This window comes from Rhea pennata, chromosome 2 (genome assembly GCF_028389875.1).
Source record: "Rhea pennata isolate bPtePen1 chromosome 2, bPtePen1.pri, whole genome shotgun sequence".
NCBI classification, from domain to species: domain Eukaryota; kingdom Metazoa; phylum Chordata; class Aves; order Rheiformes; family Rheidae; genus Rhea; species Rhea pennata.
In genome coordinates this window covers 43,210,967-43,238,935 of record NC_084664.1, presented here as the reverse complement: position 1 = coordinate 43,238,935, position 27,969 = coordinate 43,210,967, and the positions used below count along the sequence as shown (strand labels likewise).

General features: G+C 36.3%; 1 protein-coding gene across 2 annotated transcripts in view; it reads left to right on the top strand.

The window, feature by feature from the left end:
* Positions 1-27,969, top strand: part of TOP2B (DNA topoisomerase II beta) — a 79,317-nt gene that overhangs the window by 39,954 nt on the left and 11,394 nt on the right. For both annotated transcript variants that reach the window (XM_062569330.1, XM_062569329.1), the window contains exons 9-25: positions 3,772-3,873; positions 3,979-4,116; positions 5,755-5,893; positions 11,202-11,359; positions 12,054-12,179; positions 12,741-12,851; positions 12,940-13,045; positions 13,247-13,356; positions 16,057-16,149; positions 16,243-16,357; positions 20,647-20,768; positions 21,583-21,731; positions 22,540-22,771; positions 24,219-24,353; positions 24,813-25,013; positions 26,531-26,726; positions 26,878-26,969. In XM_062569330.1, the coding sequence (XP_062425314.1) occupies positions 3,772-3,873; positions 3,979-4,116; positions 5,755-5,893; positions 11,202-11,359; positions 12,054-12,179; positions 12,741-12,851; positions 12,940-13,045; positions 13,247-13,356; positions 16,057-16,149; positions 16,243-16,357; positions 20,647-20,768; positions 21,583-21,731; positions 22,540-22,771; positions 24,219-24,353; positions 24,813-25,013; positions 26,531-26,726; positions 26,878-26,969 (2,325 nt within the window). The remainder of the gene's footprint in view (positions 1-3,771; positions 3,874-3,978; positions 4,117-5,754; positions 5,894-11,201; positions 11,360-12,053; positions 12,180-12,740; positions 12,852-12,939; positions 13,046-13,246; positions 13,357-16,056; positions 16,150-16,242; positions 16,358-20,646; positions 20,769-21,582; positions 21,732-22,539; positions 22,772-24,218; positions 24,354-24,812; positions 25,014-26,530; positions 26,727-26,877; positions 26,970-27,969) is intronic.

Sequence of the window (27,969 nt, the reverse complement as noted above, 5' to 3'; positions counted from 1 at the left end):
AAATAGAAAAACTGTAATGAAATTAGAGATATTGATGCAAGTTTAAGTTTTTAGTAATGTGGAGAGTAAAAGTAGTGTATTTAAAAATTGCCATTCAAATGTGGAATGTTTTTAAAATATGAGTCATTTATTTGATATTTACCAGCAGTAGTAGTTTGTTTCTACAATTTTGAAACAAATTTATTTTCTTTGTAGTGCCAGGATTCAGCTTGCACTTGAAATCTGATATTGAAGCAGTGTTGTCTGTATATGAATAAAAATTATTTGATTGTTTTAAGAAGAAATAGCATGAAAAAAATACTTAGTAAAATGTATGGTGCTTCTAGCTCACACTGGTGGTTTATATTGCTGTTTATTTTATGGCTTTAACAACTGACAATATAAATGGTTTATTTGAAGCACAAATACCAATGTAGTAGTTACCATTTCTTAAGTTACCATCTTACACCATTTTTTACCTTCTTTCTCTTTTTCTTTTCAATTCTTCTTTCTACATGAAGTTGAGAACACAGTTACTATCTCCTATCAGTTTGGCCTCTTTACATGTTCTTCAGTCTTTTCAGATGTTTACTGTCTCTTTAATTTTAAACTTCTGGCTCTTATTTTTTACTTACTAGTTGTTGTTCATACTTTCCCTCTATCTTCTTGGCTGCTTCCTTTTCTCAGTTTTTGTTTTCCATTTCTTTTTTTTTTATCCTGGACTTCCTCATATCTATCCTCTATTTCCTCAGATCTGTTTTTAAAACAGTTCTAAAGAAGGTCTTTTTTGTGTTACTTCATGATTAGTGTCTCCATGGAAGTATTTCCTTTGTTTTATCTGTTGTAACATGGATTAATTTGAACAGAAGCCGCTATTCATTCTATATTTCTGTAGACAGTAATTGATACTAAACAAAGGTGATCTTCTGGGGTAAAATAATGGGCATTAAGTTAGATATGGTTTATCTGTATAGAGAGGAACACTGCATTGCTAGTTGTAAGATAGTAGATTTTAGTCCAAGTATTATGAACTTGCTATAATGGCCACTAGAATTTACCATTTTATCATTATTTATACTTCTTTGTTTAAGAATTTAAAATAAGACAGTAGACTGGATCAAAAATTTAAATGTAGCTTTTGTTTCACATCCTCTCCTTTATTTCTTTTATAGAAAGTCTTACATAGCTGTTTTTAACTCTTTGTTAAATATTTTTTTTCCAAGAGGTTTTACATTTGTGTAGGCTTGTGATTATAGTGTGTGTGATTGATGATAGAATTTTGGAGAAACAACATGAGATGTCAAGGCTCTTTTAGCTTTTTTTGATAGTCTCTTTTGAGGAGTAGAAAACACGACTTTGTTCCAAAGTCATCCTTTTCAAAACTCATTGAGGTTGTTACTTTAAGATTCCTTCCATAGGCCAACAGTTGAAAAATAAAGCCAGTTAAAAATAGTAACTGTTTGCTGAATGTGACTGGAGTCTTCTTCTTTTGTACCGAAAATAGTTTTGTTTGTATACATGAGGGCATAAAAAACCTCAGCACGTTGTCAACCACCGGTGCAGCTGGAGAAAGTCACTGTAGTTGCCAAAGAGCTATACTCCTTCAAACTTTAAAATGATCTCAGTTACCATTGCTTCTGCATTACCATTTTTTAATTGTTGAAGATTTTTTTCACTCAAGTGTTTTGCCTGCTAAAACAGAGCTGAATTAAAAACCTAACTTTAAAGAGGACTAATTTTACATTTCAGAGTTACCAGTTAAAACTAGAACTTCTTCTGCCCACTTAATCAGTAAGGAAACTTCAAACAGCTGGTGCAAAGAAGTTTGTCTTCTGTCACCTGTCTTTCAAGGTGACCTGCACTGTATATTTATTTAAATTGGCTTCTGCAATACCCCAAAGATTTTCCATAACTATTTATAAATGTTGAGATTTACCTGTCGTATTTACTTATCTGACAGCAATATGTCATCCTTTTGCTGTATAAGTTTGAAGAAAAAGCCAGGGATACTAGTACCCCTTACTTCACTGTGTGAAAATTAAAATTGTTGCGCGAGTTTTCATTTGTGCTTATTGATGAATCAGCAAAAACAGGTGTTATTTTGTACCCCATGTTCTATGTTTTAAGACAGAAAGTGTAAAAAAGAGTGGGCTTCATAATGCTGCAGAAAATAAAAGACAAAGAAAGATAACCTGGGCAAGAATACAGTCAGGCTTTTCCGTTACCTATTCTGCACCTTATTTCAGTGGAAGACCTTTCTGCCTTTCCAGGCCTTTTCAGTGTTTCTTTTAAACTGAAAAAATTTCATTCAAAGGAAGTTGTATGAACACACTAGTTTATGTTTGCTTAAAGAGATTTGAAGTTTTCCCCTCAAACTCAAACTTCACTGAGAGAACTTGCCTTATAATGAATTTTGGTCTAGGTGAATGCCTAGCGCTTTGAAACACTCCAATGCAATCTGTTTTTGGCTGGTTTAGCAGCTTTATGTCTCCTGTTACTGTCTTTCTGGACACTTGCATAAGATTCCTCTGTCCTAACACAGTTTTCAGCTCAATCAGTATCTCAATGTCTTCTATACTGGTGGTGGCTAGTCTGGTTCAGTTAGATCACCGTGTATGACAACTCTGAAGTATGCTTGGAAAAAATCCTTATTCTGAGAATTCTGAGTATTTCAGCAGAATATATCTTATCATGGCAACAGATTTCTTATTGTAGAGGCTATAAAATATGACTGAGAGCTCTGATCTCTGTGTGAAGGAGACAGAAGTGTTGGATGAAGAAATCAAGTAGTGGTCAAAAATCTTTTTTTTCTCTCTCCAGATGCCCACCTCAAATATTCATCTTCTCATAAAAATAAATCATTTTCTTTCTTCTGTATTTGGGCAGTAACTGCAAAGGATTCCGGCTGACTGCCCTCGATTGCTACAAGACAGGTGGCCACTTGGTGACGTAGCTACACATTATTGCCCTGTGGCCCCATAAGGAGTTGATTTGCTGTTTATGGTTAAGTGCATACATACAGTGTATGTATCTCTTGCTGTGACATCAGGTATGAATAGGAGGCAGGTTTTGCCTCTGATGAGTTGTAAGGAAAGCTGCTCATCTCCTCAAGGTTTTTTTTCTCTTTTAGAATCTTCTGGATACAGTAGTTGGCTCTCTGCAGGTTGCTCTCCCTTTGCACTTGCATAAGCCCCAGACTAGCAAAGAACACTGATAGTGTTCATCCAGAAGAGTTCTATAAATACAGCTAAGAAAAGCTGAGGGGACTTTTGGGAAGGAATAGGGATGGATACTGTAGATCTGTGTGTGGGCTCTTAAAGATTTTTTAATGAACTAAGTCCTTATAGCAAGGGAGAGTTTCATTTGATGAAAGAATGTGTGATGTTTACAGTCCCTTTTCTTTTTTAATGTGCCCGTTAGAAAGATAACTGTTGGCAGCCATGTGGAGTTGCAAGTATCACACTAGTGCTTCAGAGTCATTACGAGATCTGCCATGCACATTGTTAAGGGAATGCATCCTGTTACAAGCTGTAAGCTGTTACATTTGTGGTCTATCACTACACAGTGAATGAAAAGTCTACTGCTTGTCCTGTACCCTGTCAATTTGTCATTCTCAATTGTGTGAAGACTGAGTTACATAAAAGAAGAACTTGAAAACAATTTTTCCTTCTGTTATATTACGACTTTATGACTATGGATTGCTGAACTTAAGTGTGATTACAGGCGTTCTGGTAATAAAGGAATTTCAATGTCTTTGTTCTATTTTTTTTTTCTCTCTCTTCCCTCATTAAGGGTGGTAGGCATGTTGACTACGTGGTGGATCAGGTTGTGGGCAAACTGATAGAAGTAGTGAAAAAGAAGAATAAAGCTGGAGTTTCAGTGAAACCATTTCAGGTAAGTAACTGTTGATAAATACAAAAACACTGAAAAGATGGAGATGATCATTTTCTTTCCTTTTTTATTTATTGTTAAGTAAATTGGTTTCTATGTTTTCAACAGGTAAAGAATCATATATGGGTTTTTGTTAACTGCTTGATTGAAAACCCATCTTTTGATTCCCAAACAAAGGAAAACATGACATTACAGCCTAAAAGTTTTGGGTCCAAGTGTCAGCTATCTGAGAAATTTTTTAAAGCGGTAAGTAAAGCATAACCATTATTTTCTATGAAGCAGGAATTGATATACTAGATCAAGTATATGTACGTTATGACAAGTAGCAGAAGATTAAATAATGCATTTATGGCACCTAGTGACATCAGCATACTATAAAAATGGTTGGAGGAACTTCCATTAATTCTCTGGCCTTAATGATGGAAGTAGTGACTGTATTTTGACTGTTGCCCTGGATTTAAAAGAAAGTTTTACCTGAGTAGGTGATTTATTGCAGAAGCTGGTGAAATGAATTTGACTCTTACAATCTAAACATAGACCTTGACCAATTTTTTATTAAAATATTTTTTCTGACTTGAGAATATTATTTTATCTATTTTATTCTTTTGTAGCAGTCTTATGCTCTTTCCCCATAACAGATGCTCTTTCAGGGGAACATGTCACATTTACCTTTTTTTTCCGGTTACCAAGGCAGTGCAAAATTGAGGATGTGGTATTCAGGATGATTATTATTCTCAAACAACAGATTTAGAAAATAAAAGGTTTTTTTTCGCTGTTAGTAGGCTAAGAATTACTACTTTAAATAAGTGTATTACTACAAATACATAGTAGAAGCTTTTCCTATATTATGCTCTTATAAAAGGAAGGAAAAATAGAATTCTGTTAACCATAACTCATTAAATTAAATTCTTCTTAGTGCCTGTAATGTAAATGGAACAGTAGTAGTAAGGAGAAGGGTGCTACTGCTTATACTCTTGGCATCAAAGCTTAATTCACTATATAGTATTTTATTCCTCTAATTTAAGTTACCAGCAGCATTCTTGTAGAACTTGTGGGAAAAAATAACACAATCTTGGATTCGTTCTCCAGATTTTGTTATATTTATTCTATTTCTGTCAGTATGTTTGATTTAGTGTTTCTGATATTCCCAGAAGTGAATATACCTTCAGAGGTATTTAATATGCAGTGGAGTCTCTAGCCAGTGGATGTGGTATTGTGAGGAAATAATGAAAAAACAGAGTTTGCATTATTGTACTCCAGCTGTATTTTCTTTTGGTGTGAAATCATACCTAAAGCTAGTTTATTTGTAGAAAATATGTTACGCACTATTTTTGCTGCAGATATGTTTCTTTAAAATGTTACCAGTTTCTCCAGTGGTTATGGTAATAGTTGATATAGAGCCTTATTTTAGTTTGCTTTTGGGAATCTGTCGACCATTTTTGGTCATTTCCAAAGAAACTTTAAAATGGGCTTGAGTATCTCACTATAAGGTTCCTTTTTGCTCTCAAAGTCCAGGACACAGATGCTTTGTACCTAATGTCTCTGGCACATCAACCACACAGCATAAGGCAACCTTTTATTAAGCCTTTGTCCTCTTTCCTCCAATTTAATAGGAAGGAGAAAAAGATGGGAGAGAGGGGAGAAATAAGAACACTTTCTAATAAACACAAGGAGGAGAAAAGAAGCTATGTGTGTGTTGTGTTTTGCGTTTATGTGTGTAGGGTGGCAGACAATAATGTGTATGTTGTTTGTTCTTTTATATTTTGCAGTTTCTGAAACTTAGAGGGTTTGGAGAACTGCTGTTTGATCGATAACTTAAAATTGATTTATCTGCACTGTGAAGCTTTACTTTTCTCATCCACAATTCTGATCTTTTGCTTATAGGCCTCTAACTGTGGTATCATAGAGAGTATTTTGAACTGGGTCAAATTTAAAGCGCAGACTCAGCTGAACAAAAAATGTTCATCGGTGAAACACAGTAAAATCAAGGGCATTCCAAAACTGGATGATGCTAATGATGCTGGTAAGAGCACTTAACTTCTAATGTGTGTTTAATATTTTGATGACTGTGAAATTATTTTTGATGCTCTAAGTATGTGGTGCATCCATTTTTTTAAAACAGAACTGTGATTGTGATAGTTACCTACTAAGAACCATGCTGTTTAGACTGCCTCATTTTAACCTTACTGCATTTCTCATCTGTATGTGTATTTTTAATAAATTCTAGACTTAAAGCATGATGATGAGTTTGATATTAGGAATACCATTGTCTAGGGTAAAGAATTAATATAGTTGAACAAAAGCAGGAGTTCAGCTTTAAACCTAAAGAGCACATGTCTTCTTGACATTTCTGATATAAAAGGTCTTTATAGGATCACAAACTGTAACAAATAGATTGGGTGGTGTACAGACCTGAGGGAATGGTTCATGTGACTTTAAGTGCCATTATGTTCCTGTTGGGAGGTTCAGGGAGAACTGGCAATGCCAGCTGGCTTGTTTCCTGTCACAACCGGGAATTGGAATTAGCTAGCAGTCTTTGTGCCAATAACACTGGAATGGGAGCTGCTCTTGAATTATTTGAGGGGCACCAATGTTTTCGTTCCAGAAATAAATAATTTCCAATAGAATGAGATTTACGAAGGAGTGATTCCTTACAAATAATTGCTTCAAGGAGAAAATCGCTTGTAATATTTTCCTATATTCAGAGACCTTCTTCAGTTTTTAGAATTCTTGGAGTAAGATTATTTTAAATCAGAAGCAATCCTATACTGCAGAGAAGAATCTGGAGAAAAAAGTGGGTTGAGGGGAGAAGGTTGTTTGTTTGAGCTCCAGGTTTCACAGGATTCAAGTCAGATATGACTTACCCGATATGAAAAACTCATTACCTAACCAGGGAGTTTTTTTTGTATTTTGTTGTTTTTTCTTCAGATGTCATATTTTGTGGCAAAAGATGTTAGTTATGCCTTACCCGATTTGTATTCTGCTTGTGAGATCTATATTCCTTAGTCAGATAGATGTTCCTGGTTTTTCTTATCTAGAAGATCATATACTTGGGAAATGCTGCATTTTTAAGGGCATCAAGCCTAGCGCTCATAGATAGCATAATGAATGACTTCTTTACTTTCTTTGGAGATATTTTAGCTCCACTTTGAAGCCAGGCCTCAGAGTCACTTCTCATTCAGGTACTCTCAATGAGGGGTAAAGGGAAGAAATAACCTCTAAGAGAGGAGCTACTGAAAGGTCAAACTGCCATTTACCCTGAAACTGCCCGAACTAAGAAGGCATCTGAAGATTGATTTGGACTTGATACTGATGCTAACATTTCTGCGTTACTTGAGTTCCTGTTACCCAGATGTTCCTTTACTGTCGTGTGGTTATTACATGGGGTCCACATTCAAGGTGGACAGACAGGGAAGCAGAGAGGTGTTCAGTTTCTGTATATAATGTATTATCAGGTTCACATTTGGCCTATTTTGGAAGCGTTGTATATACTGACAGTGGTATTTTAGGTTGGAGAATTAACAGTAAGATATTTAGGAAAAAGCTCTCCAGTTCTTTCTTTTTAAAGATGGAAAGTACATATGAATTACATGTTTGGTATTGAAAATCAACAAGAAGTTTTGATTCTTTTTGAGAAGAACTGAGCTGATCCTATAGTCAGGGTCTCTGACCTCAATGAAAAACTGCTTTCATTGAGAAAAGTAAGGCAGAAGGTGATACGGATGATTGACTCCTTCAGTGTGGCTGAGAGTGTTCATTCCAGGATTTACTCTGCTGTTGAGAACTTGTCTCAAAGAGCTTCAGTTGATAATTCCACCTGACCATGAAAACGTTATATTTCTCCTGAGGATAGAGAGTGTCTGTTCTTATACCTCCTTTTCAGTAGGAAGGAACCCACCAGGCATGTGCGTGTAGTCATTGTAGTAGATACTGCATGCTTCCTCAGCTTGGTCTCCTCATCCAAAAAGGTATCCCTTCCTTTAAATTTGGATTATCTTTCTGACAACAGGCCTCTATTAGTTCTCTGAAAGTTCATCAAGAAGTCATTTTTGTCCTTCACCTTTCTGTAGAGGAATACATCTGCACCTGCTCAATCTTCTGTACTTGATTGCTTAAGAGTGTAAAGTGGAGAGTTGAATAAGGATCTAGTTCTGCAGTAAGTCAAGTTGTTAGGTTTAACTTCCTTTTAACTCAGTTCTTTGTGTGCACTTCCCTACCTTTTGATAAAGACAACTTTTCTAGTGGCCTCTGTCTTAAATTGGAGAGACTGAAAGATCTGGCTGACTGATCACAAGGTTGCTATTGCTTTGCAATCCATACTTCAGTTTGAGGTCACTAAGTTTTGATCAGAACCTACCTTTAGCCTATCTATTTTTTTTTCTCTTAAACTGTATGTCCAGGCTGAGGCTTCATTATCCATTGTGGGTATCAAACGGGTGCTGCCCTGATGGTGAGATCCTTTAGGAGGACAGTTGTCTCAATATCATCTATTACGGTAGTAGTTTGTGTGGCAGATTGAGGATGTACTTTAGCACGTGATGCTGAAAACACTGAATGTATTGTCAACAATATTTAATTGAATGTACTGTCAAGGACAATTGAAGGCTATCCTTGTGTACTCATGCAACTTTGGCCTCTCTGAGAAATATTTCCGAACTTTTGTATTGCAAAAGAAGTTGGATCCACATTTTTGTCAACCAATTCACCATTGCAGAGCCTTTAAACATTCTGCAGGGTTGTCCTGCAGCTGTTCTTTCCAAATGTCTCCAGGACATTTCAGCAAATAATATATCAAGGTTCAGAGGCTGGGAAAGACAATCTTGGGATAAAGCATAGTGTGTATGTATAAAGATGGTAGGTTAAAGAGAAAAGGAAGTACTGGTATTTGGAAATTCTTTAACGAGTACACAGACAAAACATCTTAAGTTTATCAGTCTGTCTTTCTGTCTTGGGATCTTAACAGGAAGGGTTAGGGATTCTGAGGGTCAGGTGACGTGAAGGCTGTGCATGTTCTCTCCTTATGTCAGACATGATGATCACTTCTGCTTCTGGGGCCCAAAAGATTCAAGTCTTTGCTCTATAAATATGCGCTGTTAAATGTGCACATAACTAAGCACATCACGAAGTTACAGTTACACAGTTACAGTCTTTCCAGAATAATATTTTTAAATTTCCTCATAAGCCGGAGAAAAGGATTAACTGGTATATATGAAGTTCCAGAGACATTACATCTGGCCGTTCGTATATGTCATGCAGAGGTTATCGGTAATGTGGCAGCAAGGTACAGTAGTCTTATTTGATACGTTAATGTTTCAGGACAAACAAGTATTTGTAAGGATCCCAGGAACGATACTTTTGTAATCATCCCAAATTAGATGAGGGAATGAAAATGACTGGAGTTGATAATAGCAGCTGCCAGTAGTTGTTAACGTGGTAAGCGCCAACTGGTGTAGTGCAACTGGGAGAGATTAGTGTCTGGCCACAGACCCTTCTGGCTATAATTCTTCCTGTCATTGTTAGATACCTTTTCCACTTCAAGAGTGAATTTGTAGCTGAGACTCAGCATCCACCAGGTTTTTGGGCACCAGATACTACTAAATTTTGGGGTTGATAATGATTAATACTTAGGAATATGAAAGAGATGTACCTTCAGAGTAACGTGTTTGCTGCAGATTTCTTCCCCTCATTGAAAGGAATGAGGTGCTGAGTCCTAAACCTCGTCATTCTTGTTTTCTTGAGATCTTAATAAGATATACATAGTTTTGTGGCCTGTTTGAGGAGGAGAGAAACGGATGGAAAAATAAAGAACTGGGAACAGGCATGTACGATTGTAGGGGAATAACTGAATTACTGAATCTGGTGAACCATAAAGACATTCTTTGGATCTGCTGATTCATTCTTTTCTCTTTGAATTCTGTTGTATCGTAGGATGGTGGATGAGCCCGGAAAATACCAGAGAGGCACACAATATTTCCATGAAATTAATCAGTAATGATTACTTCCATTCCAGGTTAAGGAGGTACACCTGGGTGATATTTCAACACATTTTCTGTAATCCACTTAGGGAAAAAGTGGGCTATTGCATATTCTAAAACTGCAGAATATTGTTACTCTTGGTATTTGGATTCCACCTTGCTGACAGCATGGTAGTGATAACTTCTGACACAGTGTGAATATCTGTCCAGCTTAGATTGTATGTCTGATTCAGATGACCAAAGATATCAAATCTAAGCTCTGTGTAAGAGGAAATGGTGAGTTGTTGCCACCTAGATTTCAAAACATTCTTATTAATAGTAGATAAGACTCAAGCAAGTTGCAAGAAGATTTATTGCAATCTTTTCTACTACTTATCCTTCTAAGTTTCATGATAAAATAGCTAACATACTTGATGAACATTTGCACTGATAGAAAGGGATAGATCCCTTTCTTAAATCTACTTATCAGTTAAAACATCTATTCAACCATTATAGATGCAATAAACAGAATGTGCGTCATACCAGTTTTGAGCACCCTAGACACAGACACTGACAGTGGAATACAATTTCTTGTAGAATCAAATTTATATTATTAATAAAGGTTTGTTTCTTCTGTTCAATAAATTTCTGAGAATGTATAACAAGTGTGCAAATGTTCTGATTCTTTGAGCTTTTCTTTTTTCTTGTGGTTGCCTTGTTTCAGCCTATGCATGATTAAAAAAAAAAAGGCTAACAGATGTAATTTGATGAAATTATTTCTGCAAATATAGTGTGAGGAAAGGGGAAATGCAGAAGGGGAAATAACTCCTATATATAACTCAGCTATTCATAATGTATGTGTATGAGTAATTTGCAGATGGACTGTGAAATGGTAAAGATACAGAAGCAATTCTTCCATCTCTCTCGCTCTCTTTTTTATTTTTTTGGTGTAGATGAATGGAGGCCACAAACCACTGCATCCCAGTCTGTTCTTTTGTTCCTTTTCCCATACTGATCCATAGTGTGTTGCTAAGGGCAAGGATCCTCACACCTGTTGTGGAGTTTTAGTGGTATGGAGAGCCATCCCTAAAAATGGAAATTTAGCCTATTTATTTATAAATTATTATAAATTAATCATAGAATGGTAAGGTTGGAAGGGACTTCTGGAGATCATCTAGTCCAGCCCTCAGCATAGCCCATATGGGGATTGAACCCGCAACCTTAGCATTAGCAGCACCATACTCTAACCAACTGAGCTAAACCTGTGTTATTTAGTTTAGGAAGCGTATTCATAACTGATTCAAACATACTTTTGTTATTTCAGTTTAAAAGGTTTTCTATTTTTTCTCTTTGTCTTTACTTCTTCCTGGACTGCAGGTGGCAAACATTCCTTGGACTGCACACTAATATTAACAGAGGGAGACTCTGCTAAATCTTTAGCTGTCTCAGGCTTAGGTGTTATTGGTCGAGACAGATATGGAGTATTCCCACTCAGGGGTAAAATTCTCAATGTTCGGGAAGCTTCTCATAAACAGGTAAGCAGTCTTGTGAGTTCCTTTACCTGATGGATGGATGTGTGCTGCTTATTTTTTATTTTTAGACTCCATCTTCATAATTTCATTTTCATTTTTTTCAGCATAATTTGGGGGCCTGGTTTTTGAAGACTGTGATAAAATTGTGAGCTAGCAATATTAAGCAATGATGATTAAGTTGTTTTTCCCACAAATGCAAGGAGATTCTATTTCTTTTATTCTATACCTTGTATCAACACTTTATATGACTACTTAAAAAAATAAGATTTGTTATTCTCATAATTGCTATGTAATTTCATTGCCTCCCAACATGAGGCAGCAGCAGTATTATCCACCATATTACTTCTGCTGCTCTTCACACTTGTTTTTTTGGTAAGATTTGGTGTGGCACATCCCCATAGTAATAAGAGAAAGAGAGGGCAGCTTTGTAAGATAATTTGTGTTGCATGCACCTTTCTCCTTGCTGTGTGGACCTAAGTACTGTGGCTATGGAAGAGATAGGCATGTGTAGACTGGAGAATTTGTGTGTACAGTAGTATTTATAAGCATGAGGACCGGAGGTTTGGTGAGGAAGAGGTTATGAAGTTCAGGCAAGAGGTATATTGAAAAAGGAGCTATGAAGCCCATCTGAAAAAGAATGGGATATTTTTGAATTTCTGCTTTTACACTGACTGTAAAAATAATTTTTTGTATACAGATTATGGAAAATGCAGAAATCAACAACATTATCAAAATAGTTGGACTACAATACAAGAAAAGCTATGAAGATCCAGAATCTCTAAAAAGCTTGAGATATGGAAAAATTATGATAATGACCGATCAGGTTAGTCTGAAATTTGAATCCTGAAGTGTGTAAATATTGTTCTGATTTTAGAAAGATAAAACTGGTGTTGTATCTAGGAATCCTACATTTCAGATATCTCTGAAGCTTTGCTATTTTCTCCCAGAAAGGCTGAACTATCAAGGATCTTAAGACCAATGAGAGCTAAGGGCCAGGCTTGGTTTCCTTATGCAGAGATTCAGTTCTGTGTTGTCTGGAGAACTGTCTAGCTTTCAGATAAAATATGCCGTGGGCAAAGCAGCTTTTGAGCTGCAACTGTACTTGACTTGACAGAGCTTATTAGCTCAGAGATAGCCATTCACAGGTGGTTATTTTATTCCTAGGTCCAGTTCAGAATCCGAATGAAGACTGCTTGTTCCCTTTAATGTTTTCTATAAACATATATTACTTTGGTGTATCCAGGCCATTGAGTTCTGTTCATCCTGGCAATTTGACTTTTCATACACACTATCACTCTCCTTACAGTTTTGGGGGGATATTTTAGTGGTTTTGTGGGATCTGACATTTTATAAGATTGCTTGATAGTTTCATGTTATTATTTAGGATCAGGATGGATCTCACATAAAAGGCTTGTTGATCAATTTTATTCATCACAATTGGCCATCACTGTTGAAACATGGTTTTCTTGAGGAATTCATCACTCCTATTGTAAAGGTATGAGTTTTGTTAGTAAGATTTTATTTTATTATTTATAGTTCAACAGAACAGAAAAGTTGATTAGATATTTTTTGTTGTTTTTAAGGCAAGTAAAAACAAGCAAGAACTTTCATTCTATAGTATTCCTGAATTTGACGAGTGGAAGAAACATATGGAGAATCATAAAGCATGGAAGATAAAATACTACAAAGGTTTGTTTAAAAATAAATAAATAAGTTAACCTCTTGGATCTAAAAATATATAACAAATGAGTGCTTTGCAGTTTTAATTGTAACTGTTTTCATGATGGTACTTCTGTAGTGATTTTGAAATTACTCCCAGTAAATTACAAGGGTTAAAGTGACACAACTTAAGTTATGAATATAGTCTATCATTTTGTTTTTGTTATACAGGTTTGGGAACCAGCACTGCTAAAGAAGCAAAAGAATATTTTGCTGATATGGAAAGACATCGGATCTTATTTAGATATGCTGGTCCTGAAGATGATGCTGCCATTACACTGGTAAGAATTTGTGAAAGTTTTCTTCTTTTACCGTTTTAGTTTCCATTGTTCTCTGAAAATGACACATCAGGAAATCCTATCTTGTTTTTGAATAACAGAAAAAAACTACTATTGGAAAACTACTATTTTCGGAAAACATTTCAAATTTTGGAGTGAGAGCTTTATCCACATTACAAAAGCAGCTCTATCTTTTGCTTAATGGCTTTAATAATTTTGTGTGGCATGGGTATCAAAAATACTACCTTCAAACTTGCTTGAAGAGAGAATAGAGAAAAGAGTATTTCATTTAAAGCAATAAAGAGATCTCCATCTAGTTAGGAATCTGAATTTTGGTTCTGAGCAAGTAAGATTAGCGTGGTGGTACATGTGTTCTTACACATTTGTGATTGGATTATTTTAAATATCTTTGTTCATAAAATTACCTGTGTTTCACAGAGAGTTTGAGGAAGGACAAAAGATGGAGTGCCTGGAATTAAGCTGTTTTCTCAAGAAATATATCACCTTTTACATATTTCAGTTTACTCTTTCGTATATGATATTAGAGTGAAGAGAGATGGGAGAGGGAAAATAATGTACCCATAGGCAGCAAAAATACTTTTTCCTTACAATTTAAAGTGGATCCTGTAAAATGGCATGTTTTTGCTAATGTAGAGGCATAGTAGGTATCTGTTCTGTTGAAGGAAAAAACAGATGCCTTGGAAGTGATGTGTTAGCACTCATTTTAGTTCTGCCAAGATGCACTTAAATATAATCCATGAATGATTTCCCGTCCCAGAGAAGTGTACCTGTCTAAATAGGAAGGGGATCTTCCTGTATGTTTGCATATCTTTTAAACCAATTGTGGAAGGGACTCTGAACTCCCGGATTAAAATGCTGCATACTGTTTCTGCAGACACTTCCATATACAGCACACTTACCTTTCAAGGACGATTTTTCAAGTTCTGTAAAGATTCCAGATACAAGATCATTTTGTCTGAGGGAGAATAGCAGGGTTCAGTTGCAATAAAAATGGGACAAATTGATGCCAGTACTGATGCCAAACTCAGTCCTGGAGGCAAATTCTATTCCTACTAAGAACTCTTTTCAGTGCCATTGCTTTTATAACCTACTTTCATTTTCCACTGATTGCATCATGAGAGCCATACCTAGTACTGGGACACAATTATGGAGGATCTCATCTTCTATTTTCCATTCTACTGTTTCTCACCTTCAGTCTGCTCTTCAGAGACCAAATGAGAACTGTGCAGAATATTCCAGGACTGTATAAAGTTGGCCTATAAGCAATGCATAGTTTATGTACAGGCTGGTCTTTATCAGTTTAAATGATATGTAAGGCCATGTGGCCTCTTAGGTCTGATTAACACTGCTGTCTCAAAATGATATCCCATCAATTCCAGATGAAGCTCATTGTCTTTGTTATACAAAGTCGAGATACTGACTGGAGTTGTTAAATAGACTGAAAAGAATCTACACTTGCATCTCTCCTGACAACTATAATCCCAGCCCCAAATTCACCTCTGGGCTACTTAGAGAAAGTCTTAGAAGAAAAGAGAAAGATATGAAACTAGGCATCTTTTACAGAAGCCTGTTCCTAAGCCTTCAGAGAGCCTAACATTGTAAATGGTCAAGGTGTATTCACAGAGGAAGTCTATTTGAGGTGAAACAGTGATACTAATTACTTCCTTTCTCAGAGAGTAAGTTTTACTAAGGTTAACTGTTTATCATGGAATATCTTGATCACCAAGGAAGTGAAACTCCCCTTTGAGCTCTTTTGGAGTGTTCCAGTCAGAGTCTTTTAAAAAAGGTAGTACTGGAGACTGTCTTGTGTGGGAGAGTGACTGAACTGTAGGGCACAGTGGTGGAGTCTCTGTATGTTATTGCCTGAGGAAAAGGTAGTAAGTACTTCAACATCTTAAAAAATTTTTCCAAGCTAGTTGAAATTTTGCTTAAAGCACACAGTCAGATTCTTCTTCTTCTTTTTTTTTTTTTTTTTCCTTTACTTAGTCTCCTGGAGAAGAAACTCACTTCTAACAGGATAAAGTCTTCCAGATCATCTCCATATCTTTTTGGAGTGATAAATGGTTGTTTTAAAGTGAAACCTTGTCATCACAAAGACTAAGGCTCTCAGTCAGCTGGCATAAATTCCGTTTCCGTCTTTTTATAAAGTATCCATTTTGTCATGTTGTAAGTTTTCTTAGAAAATACTCAGGAAAAATGCATTATTGGAATTCTGTGACTGATGAACAAGCAGGGCATAGAGAGGACAAAAGGAGTGGATTATCTTCCCTGATACTGCCTTCAGTTAATTTCCTTGATGATAGCAGGTTTCAGTTCAGTCTTAGAATTATTTGGGGAAAGATCCCAACAGCTTTAAACTTTCATATCAAAGAGCAACACTGGTGTGAAGAAAGGAATAAGATTTACAAATTTGCCAAATCATATACAGATTTTAGGAATTAATATAAAATTAAATGCTGATCAGTGAGAAATCTGTCAACCTGAATAACCTGTGCACCGTGTCCAAAAGGCCATGTGTTCATATTGCTGTTCAACCATAAATATTAGTTATATGGATTATCTTGTCCAAATAAATATTATTGAATAGTTAATCAGATAATGCAGTAGCATTGTTACTGAAGTACCGAATATTTAAAAAAACATGTACATGCTAATAATTGCGTATGCCTGGAATCTTTTCAGGCCTTCAGTAAGAAGAAAATTGATGATCGAAAAGAATGGCTAACAAACTTCATGGAGGACAGGCGACAGCGTCGGCTACATGGCCTTCCTGAGGTGAGTTGTAAATAATAATAATAGATCTGGTGAATGAGTTTTAAAAATAATGTAATTTTTCTATTGAATGAATAAAACATGTATTTTTTTCAGCAATTTTTATATGGTACAGCCACAAAGCATTTGACTTACAATGACTTCATTAACAAGGAATTGATCCTTTTCTCAAATTCAGACAACGAGAGGTCTATTCCTTCCCTTGTTGACGGTAAGCTGATAATTCATTATGATTTGTAAGAACATTCATTTTGTATTGTCTTTTAAAGCTATGATTTGTATTGGAAGTCAATATATTCAGATAGAAAAGATAAGTTTCTGTATATTTTTACTTGTTATCATTCATATGCTAAGGAATTGACATGTTTCTTCTGGGAAGAAAATTAAGCTGTTTCTTGGCAGCCTTTTTAATTGACCATACCTCTTCCCTGAACCATACAAGTGCATTGCTAATTAGACAGAGAAAGCTAGTGTTTATGTGCTTATAATGATCAAAATTTAAGTTGGCAATTGAGTACAGATGAAGATGAAAGTTTTTTCTCCATTCTTCTATAGGCAGTGTTTTAGTGGTTACTGACTCGTATAGTAATCTTGCTAGGGATCTACCAATCAGGTTTGCTAGCTCTCCCTTTGCAATAAAATGGGCATGAAACGAACAGCTTACTACAGAATATGCTTCATTTGTGAAACTGTCTGCAGAGAACATGAGAAGGAACCTCTGCCTACATGATTTTCAGTATAAATATGCTTACATAGGGGAAAAAGGCCTTGAGGTTTCATAAGCAAAAAAAAAAAAAAAAAAAAAAAACACACAACACACTTTTTATAGCAGAGGTGGTCAGCCTTGTTGACAGTTTGTATCAGCCCATACCAAAACAACTCTTCCAGCTGAGACCATCTTGCATTTTAGATGAGAAAATGGGATAGTTCACAGGTGGCTATAGATGATGGCTTCCTGGAGAGGTGAATCCCCTGCTGTGCTGCAGAATGAGGCTGGGGAGGTAATCAAAGAATGTTAGTCTCACTTCCGGCGTCCCCAGACTCACCTTCTCCCATAGTAGGGTATTTTGATTAGAGACTTCACAACCTCTCTGGGCAACCTATTCCAGTGCTCTGTCACTCTCACAGTAAAGAAGTTTTTCCTCATATTCAGATAATTTCCTGTGTTTCAGTTTGTGCCTGTTGCCTCTTGTCCTGTTACTAAGCACAGCTGAAAAGGGTCTGGCCCCATCCTCTTGACACCCTCCCTTCAGATTCTTACACACACTGATAAGAACCCCCCTCAGCCTTCTCTTCTCCAGGCTGAACAAGCTCCGCTCTCTCAGCCCTTCCTCATAGGAGAGTTGTTCCAGTCCTTTCATCATCTTCGTAGCCCTCCACTGGACTCTCTCCAGCAGCTCCATGTCTCTCTTGTACTGGGGAGCCCAGAACTGGACACACAATTCCAGATGTGGCTTCACCAGAGCTGAGCAGAGGGAGAGGGTTACCTCCCTTGACCTGCTGGCATTGCTCTTCCTGATGCACCCCAGGATACCATTGACCTTCTTGGCCACAAGGGCACGTTGCTGGCTCACAGTTTACTTGTCCACCAGGACTCCCAGGTCCTTCTCCACAGAGCTGCTTTCCAGCAGGTCAGACCCTGGCCTGTACTGGTGCGTGGGGTTATTCCTCCCCAGGTGCAGGACCCTGCATTTGCCCTTGTTGAACTTCATGAGGTTCCTCTCTGCCCAACTCTCCAGCCTGCCCAGGTCTCCCTGAACAGCAGCACAGCCTTCCGGTGTTATCAGCCACTCCTCCCAGTCTGGGCTCATCAGCAAACCTGCTGAGGAGGCACTCTGTCCCTTCATCCAGGTCATTGATGAAGAAGTTGAACAAGACTGGCCCCAGTACTCACGCCTGGGGGACACCACTAGCTATAGGCCTCCAACTAGACTCTTGTGCTGCTGATGACAACCGTCTGAGCTCTGCCATTCAGCCAGTTCTCAGTCCAGCTCACTGTCCACTCATCTAACCACACTTCTGAGCTTTCCTCTGAAGATGTTATGGGAGACAGTATTGAAAGTCTTGCTGAAATCAAGGTAGACAACATCCACTGCTCTCCCCTCATCCCATCATAGAAGTAGCCTATAGAAACCATTCCATTGTAGAAAGCTATCAAGATTGGTTAGGCATGATTCCTCCTTGGTGAATCCATGCTGACTACTCCGATCACCTGGTTTTCCTCCACATGCTTAGAGATGACATTGAGAATGAGCTGTTCCATCACCTTTCCAGGGATGGAGGTGAGGCTTAATGGGCTCACCCAGATAGGACTCTTTTCCTAGGTCCTCCTTCTTGCCCTTCTTGAAGACTGGAGTGACACTGGCTTTCTTCCGGTCTTCAGGCATCTCTCCTGTTCTCCATGTCCTTTCAAAGATGATGGAGAGTGGCCTAGCAATAACATTCACCAGCTCCCTCAGCACTTGTGGGTGCATCCCATCAAAGTCCATTGATTTGTGGGTGTCAGTTTTACCTAAATGATCTCTAACCCGATCCTCCTCAACCAAGGGAAAGTCTTCCTTTCTCCAGACTTTCTGTCTTGTTTCCAGGCTCTGAGATTCCTGAGGGCTGTCCTTAGCAGTAAAGACTGAAACAAATAAGACATTCAGTAACTGTATCTTCTCTGCATCTTTCGTCGACAGGGCACCTATCCTGTTCAGTAGTGAGCTCATGTTTTCCGTAGACTTCCTTTTGCTACTGATCTATTTGAAGAAGCCCTTCTTGTGGTTCTTGACATCCCTTGCCAGATTTAATTCCAAATGGGCCTTAGCCTTCCTCGTTGAATCCCTGCGTACTCTGACAATATTCCTATATCTTTCCCAAGGGGCCTGTCCCTTTTCTATGTTCTGTGTACTTTCTTCTTCTGTTTGAGTTTTGCCAGGAGCTCCTTGCTTATCTGTGCAGGTCTCCTGCTCCTTTTGCTTGGCTCCTTACTAATAGGGGAGCACCACGCTTGAGCTTTGAGGAAATGATGATTGAATATTAACCAGCTCTCTTGTACTCTGCATTCCTTCTGGGGCCTAGCCTATGGCATTCCTCCAAGACCCCTGAAGAGGCCAAAGTCTGCTCTCCTGAAGTCCAGGGCTGCGATCCTACTTATTGCCCTGCTTCCTCCATGCAGATCCTGAATTCCACCATCTCATGGTCACTGCAGCCAAAGCTGCCCTCAACTTTCACATCTCCAACCAGTTCTTCTTTGTTTCTTTGTAGAAATGATTTGCTGAAAGATAAAGTAAACAAAAAATCAACTTGAAATAGGTAACTGTTCATTTCAGTTGCAGTCCTTCCAAGCTTGTATGTGCGGAAATGTAAGAAAATGAAAAGAGAACATTGTAATAGGCTTAACTACTATCTGTATCACTGCCAGCTTTGACAGTATTTGTGTTAGGCATGAATCTGTGAACTGCTTAGAGAATAGTACTCTAGCAATGGTTTTTATGTTTCATTATGCTAAGATGATATAAAACAGAATGATCTGGTGGCAAATACCAGAAAAATTACATGGAAGACCATTTTGGCGTATCTTCGGAGTTACCAGTTACCACATTTTTCTACATTGGTGATTCTTCTGTGTAAAGGAAATCCTCCAAGTCTGTTACTTTAGATAGATCTTTGCCAGGAAAATATGGCACAGGCCTATTGTAAATAAAATTGGATGTTACGTATTTAAATGAAACAAAGGTTGCATTTAGTGTCTTTTTTTTTAATCTTTACTTTTTTATTTGACTGGGTTAGTAATAATAACGTGTTGCAGTATTTCAGCGCATTTCAGAAGTGCTTGTGAATTGCAACACTGAGTAGATCAATCGTTTTGGTTATCACTGCTAGATAACATGCTGAAAAATTACACAGTCTCTTCCACACAGATGATGTACAGTGCTTAAAATATGCATAAACAATAAAAATGAATCAAAAAATAAAAGAGACTGACTTCATTATCAAAATTTTAAAAGATCTAAAAGTGGAAAAATAACATTTCTGTTGAATTTTACTGAGTTCTTGAGAATTTCACAGAGAAAGTTATATTTCAGAGTGTTTTAAAATACATGTGAGCTACAATTACAGTTGTCACTGCTGCTTTTTTGTTGATATTCTTACCAAAAAGATTTTGCTTAGTAGGCTGGAAACCAACTAACACTTGCCTTGCAGAAACTGTACATTTAGGATAAAGTTGCTATTTATCTAAATAATGTATTATATTATGCATAATAATGATTAGCTAAAAGGATTAAGTTTCCAATTTTCTGATACCTTTTTGCAGTTAGTTGATAAAATGTTTATACCCCTTCAAAAGAATTGAGATATTAATTTGTTATTTTGTTAGTATTACAGTAAGAATTTATTTCCATATAATACTTAAGTTTCTTTCAAGAAATTAGAAACATGAATAAGACAAAATAGGCTATCATTTTAAAAAGCATGCTTCTGTATTTATTGAAAATGTAATATTCTCCTTAATAGGTTTAAAACCAGGGCAGCGCAAAGTTTTGTTCACTTGCTTTAAGAGAAATGATAAACGTGAAGTAAAAGTTGCTCAGCTGGCTGGTTCTGTTGCTGAAATGTCAGCTTATCACCATGGGGAGGTGAGTATGAGAAATTGGAAAGTTGTGAGAATTTTTACCTATGTGAAATATTAGGAAAATGTTGACTTTGTTCAAATTGCAGACTTACTGCCTATGAGTCCTACTAATCAGAAATTTACAGTCTTTTAATGAAAGTGAACCAAGCAGTATATAATTTAATATGGCAGTGTATTTCCATTCCTTCTCAGTCTTTACACACAATAGTATACCAAATAGTTTGTAGTCTGTGGAGAAATGATAGATGACTAATTACTGGATCCTTAGTTATAAGAACTGTGTGCTACACCAGACTTTTATCTTGAACAAGAAGGATAGTCTTTTAATGTAGGAGGATGTGATTCTGTTCTTTAAAAACCTGATACAGTGTTGAAACAAAACTTATTTCTGTCTTTTTTTATAATACATTTATCTGGAATACTAGTAAGAGTTGCCATATTAATAATTTCTTTCACTATCTAACTTCAAAAAATAATGAGTAGTGGTTTGTGCAGGAGAACATTAGTGCAATCAGTATATGCTCCTTCCATTCCTCCAGGAATTCTTTTAAAAGAATTTGAAAAAATTGTGGGTTTTCATAAGTGTAGGGATTTCAAAAGGACACTTCTGTAAGGGAAGCAGCATGGCTATGGAAGAAGAATCATTACATTTTACTAGCAGGTTTTGTAATAGTCTTACATCTTTCCTTTCCCATGGATACTACTATTTTGAAATTGGAGTCAGGTTAGTTGCACAGTTCCTAGACATTAAGAATATATCTTATTGGCTGAGTATCTGTTCTTACATTTAGTATTAATTAATATATATTTTCTTGCAGCAAGCGTTGATGATGACTATTGTTAACTTGGCTCAGAATTTTGTTGGAAGTAACAATGTTAATCTGCTGCAACCTATTGGTCAGTTTGGTACCAGGCTTCATGGTGGCAAGGATGCTGCCAGCCCTCGCTATATCTTCACCATGTTGAGGTAAACACAGATCTAAAGCTAAAACCATGCTTTTAAAAGCCATATTATCAAACTAATGTTATCACAACACTACAGGTTGCAGAGAGTAGGAATGTGTTCCTTTCTTTAAATTCTAGTATGTTGTCCAGTACCTTTTTATAAGTTGTAAGCAATGTTATGTTTCTTATTTCCTAATTTCTGTGTAGTATTTAGCATAAAATTCCTTCTGGTTTCTTTTTTTCCTCTAATTATAGGGTTCAATATTAATCTTTTTCCTTTTCTCGTGCATGTTCTGTCTATACCAAACTAGATTTGTACGTTCTCCTTTTCACATAAGGTGCTGGAAATCATATTCACTCAGGACAATATCCTAGATGGGCAAAAGGAGTCAACAGTAAAACCTCTGCAGTATTTTTGAAGGCTGCGGGGCCTACAGTTAAGCTGTGAAACATTACAGCTATTTGCATGTTGTGTTGCTTTGTTATGGAGTGACCTACTGTCATTGGAACTTCGTGAATTCAGGGATACCTCACAGAATGGCATTTGTATAGATATTAAATGTTATCAATTGTTGGAATATCATATACGTGTATGGTTACAAAGGAAAAAAACATCATAGATTTGTTAGGAACAGATTATGCCACTGAGAAGAATTTCCCTTTCTCAGGAGGTATGTGCACTGTATTTTTGGCTTGTGAATGGTGAAGTAAAAGGAAGAAAGGAAAAAACGCACAAGTAGATTGTATCTGGACCCACTGACCTTTAAAGCGTTATGCACTTTACTCACTACACTTCAGTTTAAATAGTTTTCTTCTTTTCTTTTTCAAAGCCCTTTAGCAAGGCTTCTTTTTCCATCAGTGGATGACAACTTGCTTAAGTTCCTTTATGATGACAACCAGCGTGTAGAGCCTGAATGGTATATTCCCATCATTCCTATGGTTTTAGTAAATGGAGCTGAGGGAATTGGTACTGGATGGGCTTGCAAACTTCCAAACTACGATACCAGAGAGATCGTGAACAACGTCAGACGAATGCTGGATGGCTTAGATCCCCACCCTATGGTAAAAATAGTAGTGTATACTGTTGTTTTATGTGTTCGCTAAACAGACCTAATTTTCTACATATAAAATTTATTCATATCACTGTAGAAATACTTGACTACTGGAACATCTGAGTTGGATTGTCCCAGTAATTTTATGTAGGTGCTTTACTTGACTATTGGGGTGAGGCTGGAGAATACTGTTCTTTAGTTAATACTGTTTTTCACCTTGAAGCTAAAACTCAGAACTTGTAATCTTCTATTATTTCGGAGGACTTCTTCAGTCTGCTGACTGTAGGCCTTCACCATCACAAGTCTTACGGAGTTGCTGTGACATATGACAGTAGAACAGAAGGCTATGCCATTCTTTCCTTTTTGAGGGAGTATGGTTTATCTTTGGTTAAACTTGACACTTCTGTGTTTTCTGTGAACAGTACTCTCTTTTATCTGTCTGTAAATATAGGGGAAGATGCTGATATTATTTAAGAAAATCAGCAGTTGCTGACCTGTATCTAATTTCTATTCCTTTATTTAGAATTTTACGAGAAGCTGTTGGGAGTGCTGTGTACTTGAAAAAACTTTAAACAATAAGAATACCCATGCAAACCCAGAATCTTTCTGTAATAAACAGTTGAAATTTTACAGCTGGTGGATTTTGTTACTTCATTATGTTTAACAGTGTCACCGAAGCAGAAACATCTTTTGTTCTCCACTCAGATAGCAGGTCTTTGCCTTTGGAAGAGTGGTGTTGATTGCCATGGCATAGTGAATTTCCTCTTGCTAACTCTTGGGACACTAATTAGATTTTTTTTATTAATGCAATCTGTTGCCCTTCCTTTAGGATTCCTAGACATTCTGTGTAGTCTCAGAGTCAAGTGAAGCTTGCACTGTGGTGGAAAAAGGCCTCCACCCAGCTTCTTTTTGTAAGCTGGTATGTGTTTGTGGCTGCATGATAAGCTGGACAAGGAAATCAATTCAGTTACAAAAAAGAAAAAAGAAAGAAAATCTGCCCCATAAGTTAATTTTTAAACTGGATAGGTTCCACTGTCTTTGCCAGTCAGCACAAGAATGAAAAAGTGGCTGGGGAGGCAGTACCACTTCCTTTACTGCTGATTTAAAGTTACTGTGAGACTGATGTTTTAATCTGCTTCTGTCATGCCTTATCTGTGCCTGCAGTTTTCCTCGAACAAAAAGACAAACAGAAACCCACTGAGCGCAACTGCATCTTCTGAATAATGAATGCATCTACTCCATATTCCGTTTAAGATAATTGCTTCTGTCACTTGCATGTGTGTATTCTAGTTTTTGTGTAATATTTTTGCTATGACTTAAGATTTTCACAGGCATGAGAAATGGGTTGACTGGTTAGCAAAATATAAATGCCAGATGTACGGCATTTTGGAAACAAGTAATTTTCTAAAATTTTATTTTAAAGAATATTACCACTTTGCTGTTTTTTGCAATTTCAGCTTCCAAACTACAAGAACTTCAAAGGAACTATTCAGGAACTTGGTCAAAATCAATATGTAGTCAGTGGTGAAATATTTGTCGTGGACAGGAACACAGTAGAAATTACAGAGCTTCCTGTAAGGACCTGGACCCAGGTAAGCAACAATGAAATAGATTCCCATAAATAACAAAAACAACAAAAAAGCCCCTAACTAAATTATTTAAACCTACATTCAGGTAAACTTTTTACACCACTTTTAGTATTTATACAGAAATGGAAAGAAACATGATTTCATTCTTTTCTGTGCATTTATAGAAGAGATGGTTTTCTACTTGTGCCATCTACTGTCCGTTCTACAAAGAATACCTGTTTCTCCCCGAGTTTATTTATTTATTTATTTAATCCTCTTTTTCTTTTGAGTAGACTTCTGTCCTTTTAAGTTGCCTCTTATGCTTTTCCCACTTCAGGTCGGCATTTTGCAGGTTATACTGGTTTTGTAAATTATAATTGGTATTAGATATGTTATACAAAGCTTTGAAATCTTACATTGCTTGATTGTGTTAAAGAATTCTGTATTTTAAAAAGCATTTATTTTTTTTTAATTTTTTAATAGGTGTACAAAGAACAAGTTCTAGAACCTATGTTGAATGGGACTGAAAAAACTCCAGCATTAATTTCTGACTATAAGGAATACCACACGGATACAACTGTGAAATTTGTTGTAAAGATGACAGAAGAAAAACTTGCACAGGCAGAAGCTGCTGGATTGCACAAAGTTTTTAAGCTTCAAACAAGTCTTACTTGTAATTCTATGGTAATTTTTTTATGTTTATGACTTTATGACTATCAGAATCATGATGGTTGCTTGTTGTGCACTCACATGTTTTGTGATGGTTTTGGCACTAGATCAATCCTATCCATGACTGAGCACATCTCTCTTCATGTTCTGTTGCTGAAAAAATAATTACTGGTTGTTTGAATTCTTTTTCCTGGAGATAACACAAATTATACTTTTTCAATCATGTTGAGCCCTGCAATTTGGATTTTGAAACTTCACTGGAACTATCTGGGGCATTGTATATTTGAAATTCTTTAACTACTAGAAAATTGTATTGATGACAAATAATAAATCATTATGGTTCAGTAAATCTCTTTTAGTCTTGATGAATCTTTCAAATCAAACTATGCAGGTTCTGGGTAGTAACTTTCTTGTAATTGAAAATTTCATAACTGTGGCTAGCCAAATTGCTTAAATGTGAAATAGATCATATAAATAATTTATTTTCTGCCATATTATAATTAAATCCGCATTTTAACCTTGGGACAAGTGCATTTTCAGAATCCATTTAGCACAGGGCTTGATCAACCCATTTTCCATATTGTTTCTGAAAAGTGAATAGAGCAAATCAAAGCAATAATACGTCTAACAGGTTTAAACATACCTATGAACTACTCTAGGTGATAATTTTTCTTCACATCAGTGTTAATTAGATTACAAAATAAACATTATGTAATCTATTATTAATAATTATGTAATAATTATGTAATTTGTTATTAATGTTTATTACATTACATAATGTTTTACTGCTTAATACTGCATTTTCTGCCTACTGAAATAAATACTAAGGGCTGCTTTCAGGGTATGTGTAGAAATTCACCTGCCATAGTGTAAGCATCTTAAAAAGTTAGATGTCTATTATGAGCTAGTCATTATTCACCCAATTCCCAAACAGTTGCTTTAGAGAAGGTGAATGACTGTCTAGAGGTGCTTATTTCTTTCAACTCACTACAGAGACCGCATAGGGTGACTAGTTCACCTATAAATGTCTAAACTCGGGATGTCTGAAGGCAGGCAGGATTGATTCCACTTGTAATGTAAAACTTATTTGTGTATGCTTAGAGTTGAAAGTTTTTGAGGATGTTAAAGTGGGAGTTTTCACAGCTGAACTGAAAGATCTCTCTTCAGTTCTTGCTTCAAATGAGCTGTGAGTCATTAAGTTCTATTAAAATTTTGCTTTAAAATTTAGATAAAATTAGTCGTTCAACTGAATTCAGGCATACTTTTCTATGCAGCTGTTTTCTTATTTGAAAATATTATTATAAATGTCAAGTCACATCCACTTGTGGATAAGAATAAAACCTATCCAGCTATGTGCTGTATAGTTCTAGAGTGAAGTTTAAGCTGACATCAGGATAAAATTACAATCTTCAAAATGCCACCCTTTTTGTAAGGTGCCTGTATATATGCAATAGACACCAAATCGTATACAAAGATTAACAAATTTTTAAGTTACGCAGTCTCTCTCAAGCAGTATGTTATGTATTTTATAGGTGCTGTTTGATCATATGGGATGTTTAAAGAAGTATGAAACTGTGCAAGACATTCTCAAGGAATTCTTTGATTTGCGATTACATTATTATAGTTTGCGCAAGGAATGGCTCGTGGGAATGTTGGGTGCAGAATCTACCAAGCTTAACAATCAAGCTCGCTTCATTCTGGAGAAGATACAGGGAAAAATTACCATAGGTGAGAAAATAATCTCTGAAAATTAAGTTAGAATTGATAAAAATGTGTGAAAATCTGGAAATGTTTTAAATATAGTAGAACATGCTTGCATGTAAGACATGCATTTTCATGACATTACTTTTTGTTTGTTGATGATACGTGTATCTTACAGAGAATAGATCCAAGAGAGATTTGATTCAGATGTTGGTCCAGAGAGGTTATGAATCTGACCCTGTAAAAGCCTGGAAAGAAGCACAGGAAAAGGTAACGATGTGAAATCTCTGGATGTGTTTGGTGTTCTTAATGTTATTTATGATAATCATTTATACAAATGTTTGTTTTCTTGTAGCCTAATTTAAATTGTAACTTTTAAAAGACCATTTGTTACTCCTTATCAGTTTCCATTTTAAGAAGTATATCAAAATGAAATAAAAATATTGTCACATAATATCGTTAGGCAATTCTAAGAACAAAACTAGATGATGCAGAGTTTGGAAATGAAAACACTGAAGACTGGATTTGTTAATGTTTCCAGAACAAAACTAGTAACTTGACTTTTGGCTAACTGATACATGAAGTCCTGTATCCATTACGACACACATACAACTGAGTTTTCCCTTTTTTATCTATTCATTATACGATTGTAAATTATTATTTTTTATATGAAAAGAACACATTCGTCAGTCGTCTGGCATGAAGCGTGAATATTATCAAAGTGTGATTTTTGAAGTTAGTTTATTAAATTTGACCTTGACCTATATTTACTTTTCCTCTTTTTTTAAACTTAAGAATTTTTACTGTTCCGAAAGAGATTTGCCATTAGTTTAATTTCACGCTTAATTGGAAGAAGGTGAAACTGCTTTCGAAAACAACTTCAAGTTTTTATTCACCACCCCTTTTGTGTGGCAATGCCACTGCTTTTGATTGGTTGTTTTAATTTTTCATTGTGTCTTGTGTATTTATTACTACTCCATGTTAATTCCATGAAGTGTATAGTATTTTGTAATAAAACTATCATTAAGAGAAACTTCAATCACTTGCATACACCAATTGTTACATTCATGCTTTAGGTAGCAATTTTTTATCTTTATCCAAAACACTGTGCTCCTTTCTGAAGAGGACAGAGAATATCAAAAGGGCAAATGTCTCAAGCCTCTGCAGTGAGATAGCTAGGAGAGTACCAGTTTCTTTAGCCAGTGGCACACAAGGCAGGTGGTTAGTATCGTGTTCAGCTTTGTTTTCCTAAATCAAATGATTAAACAAT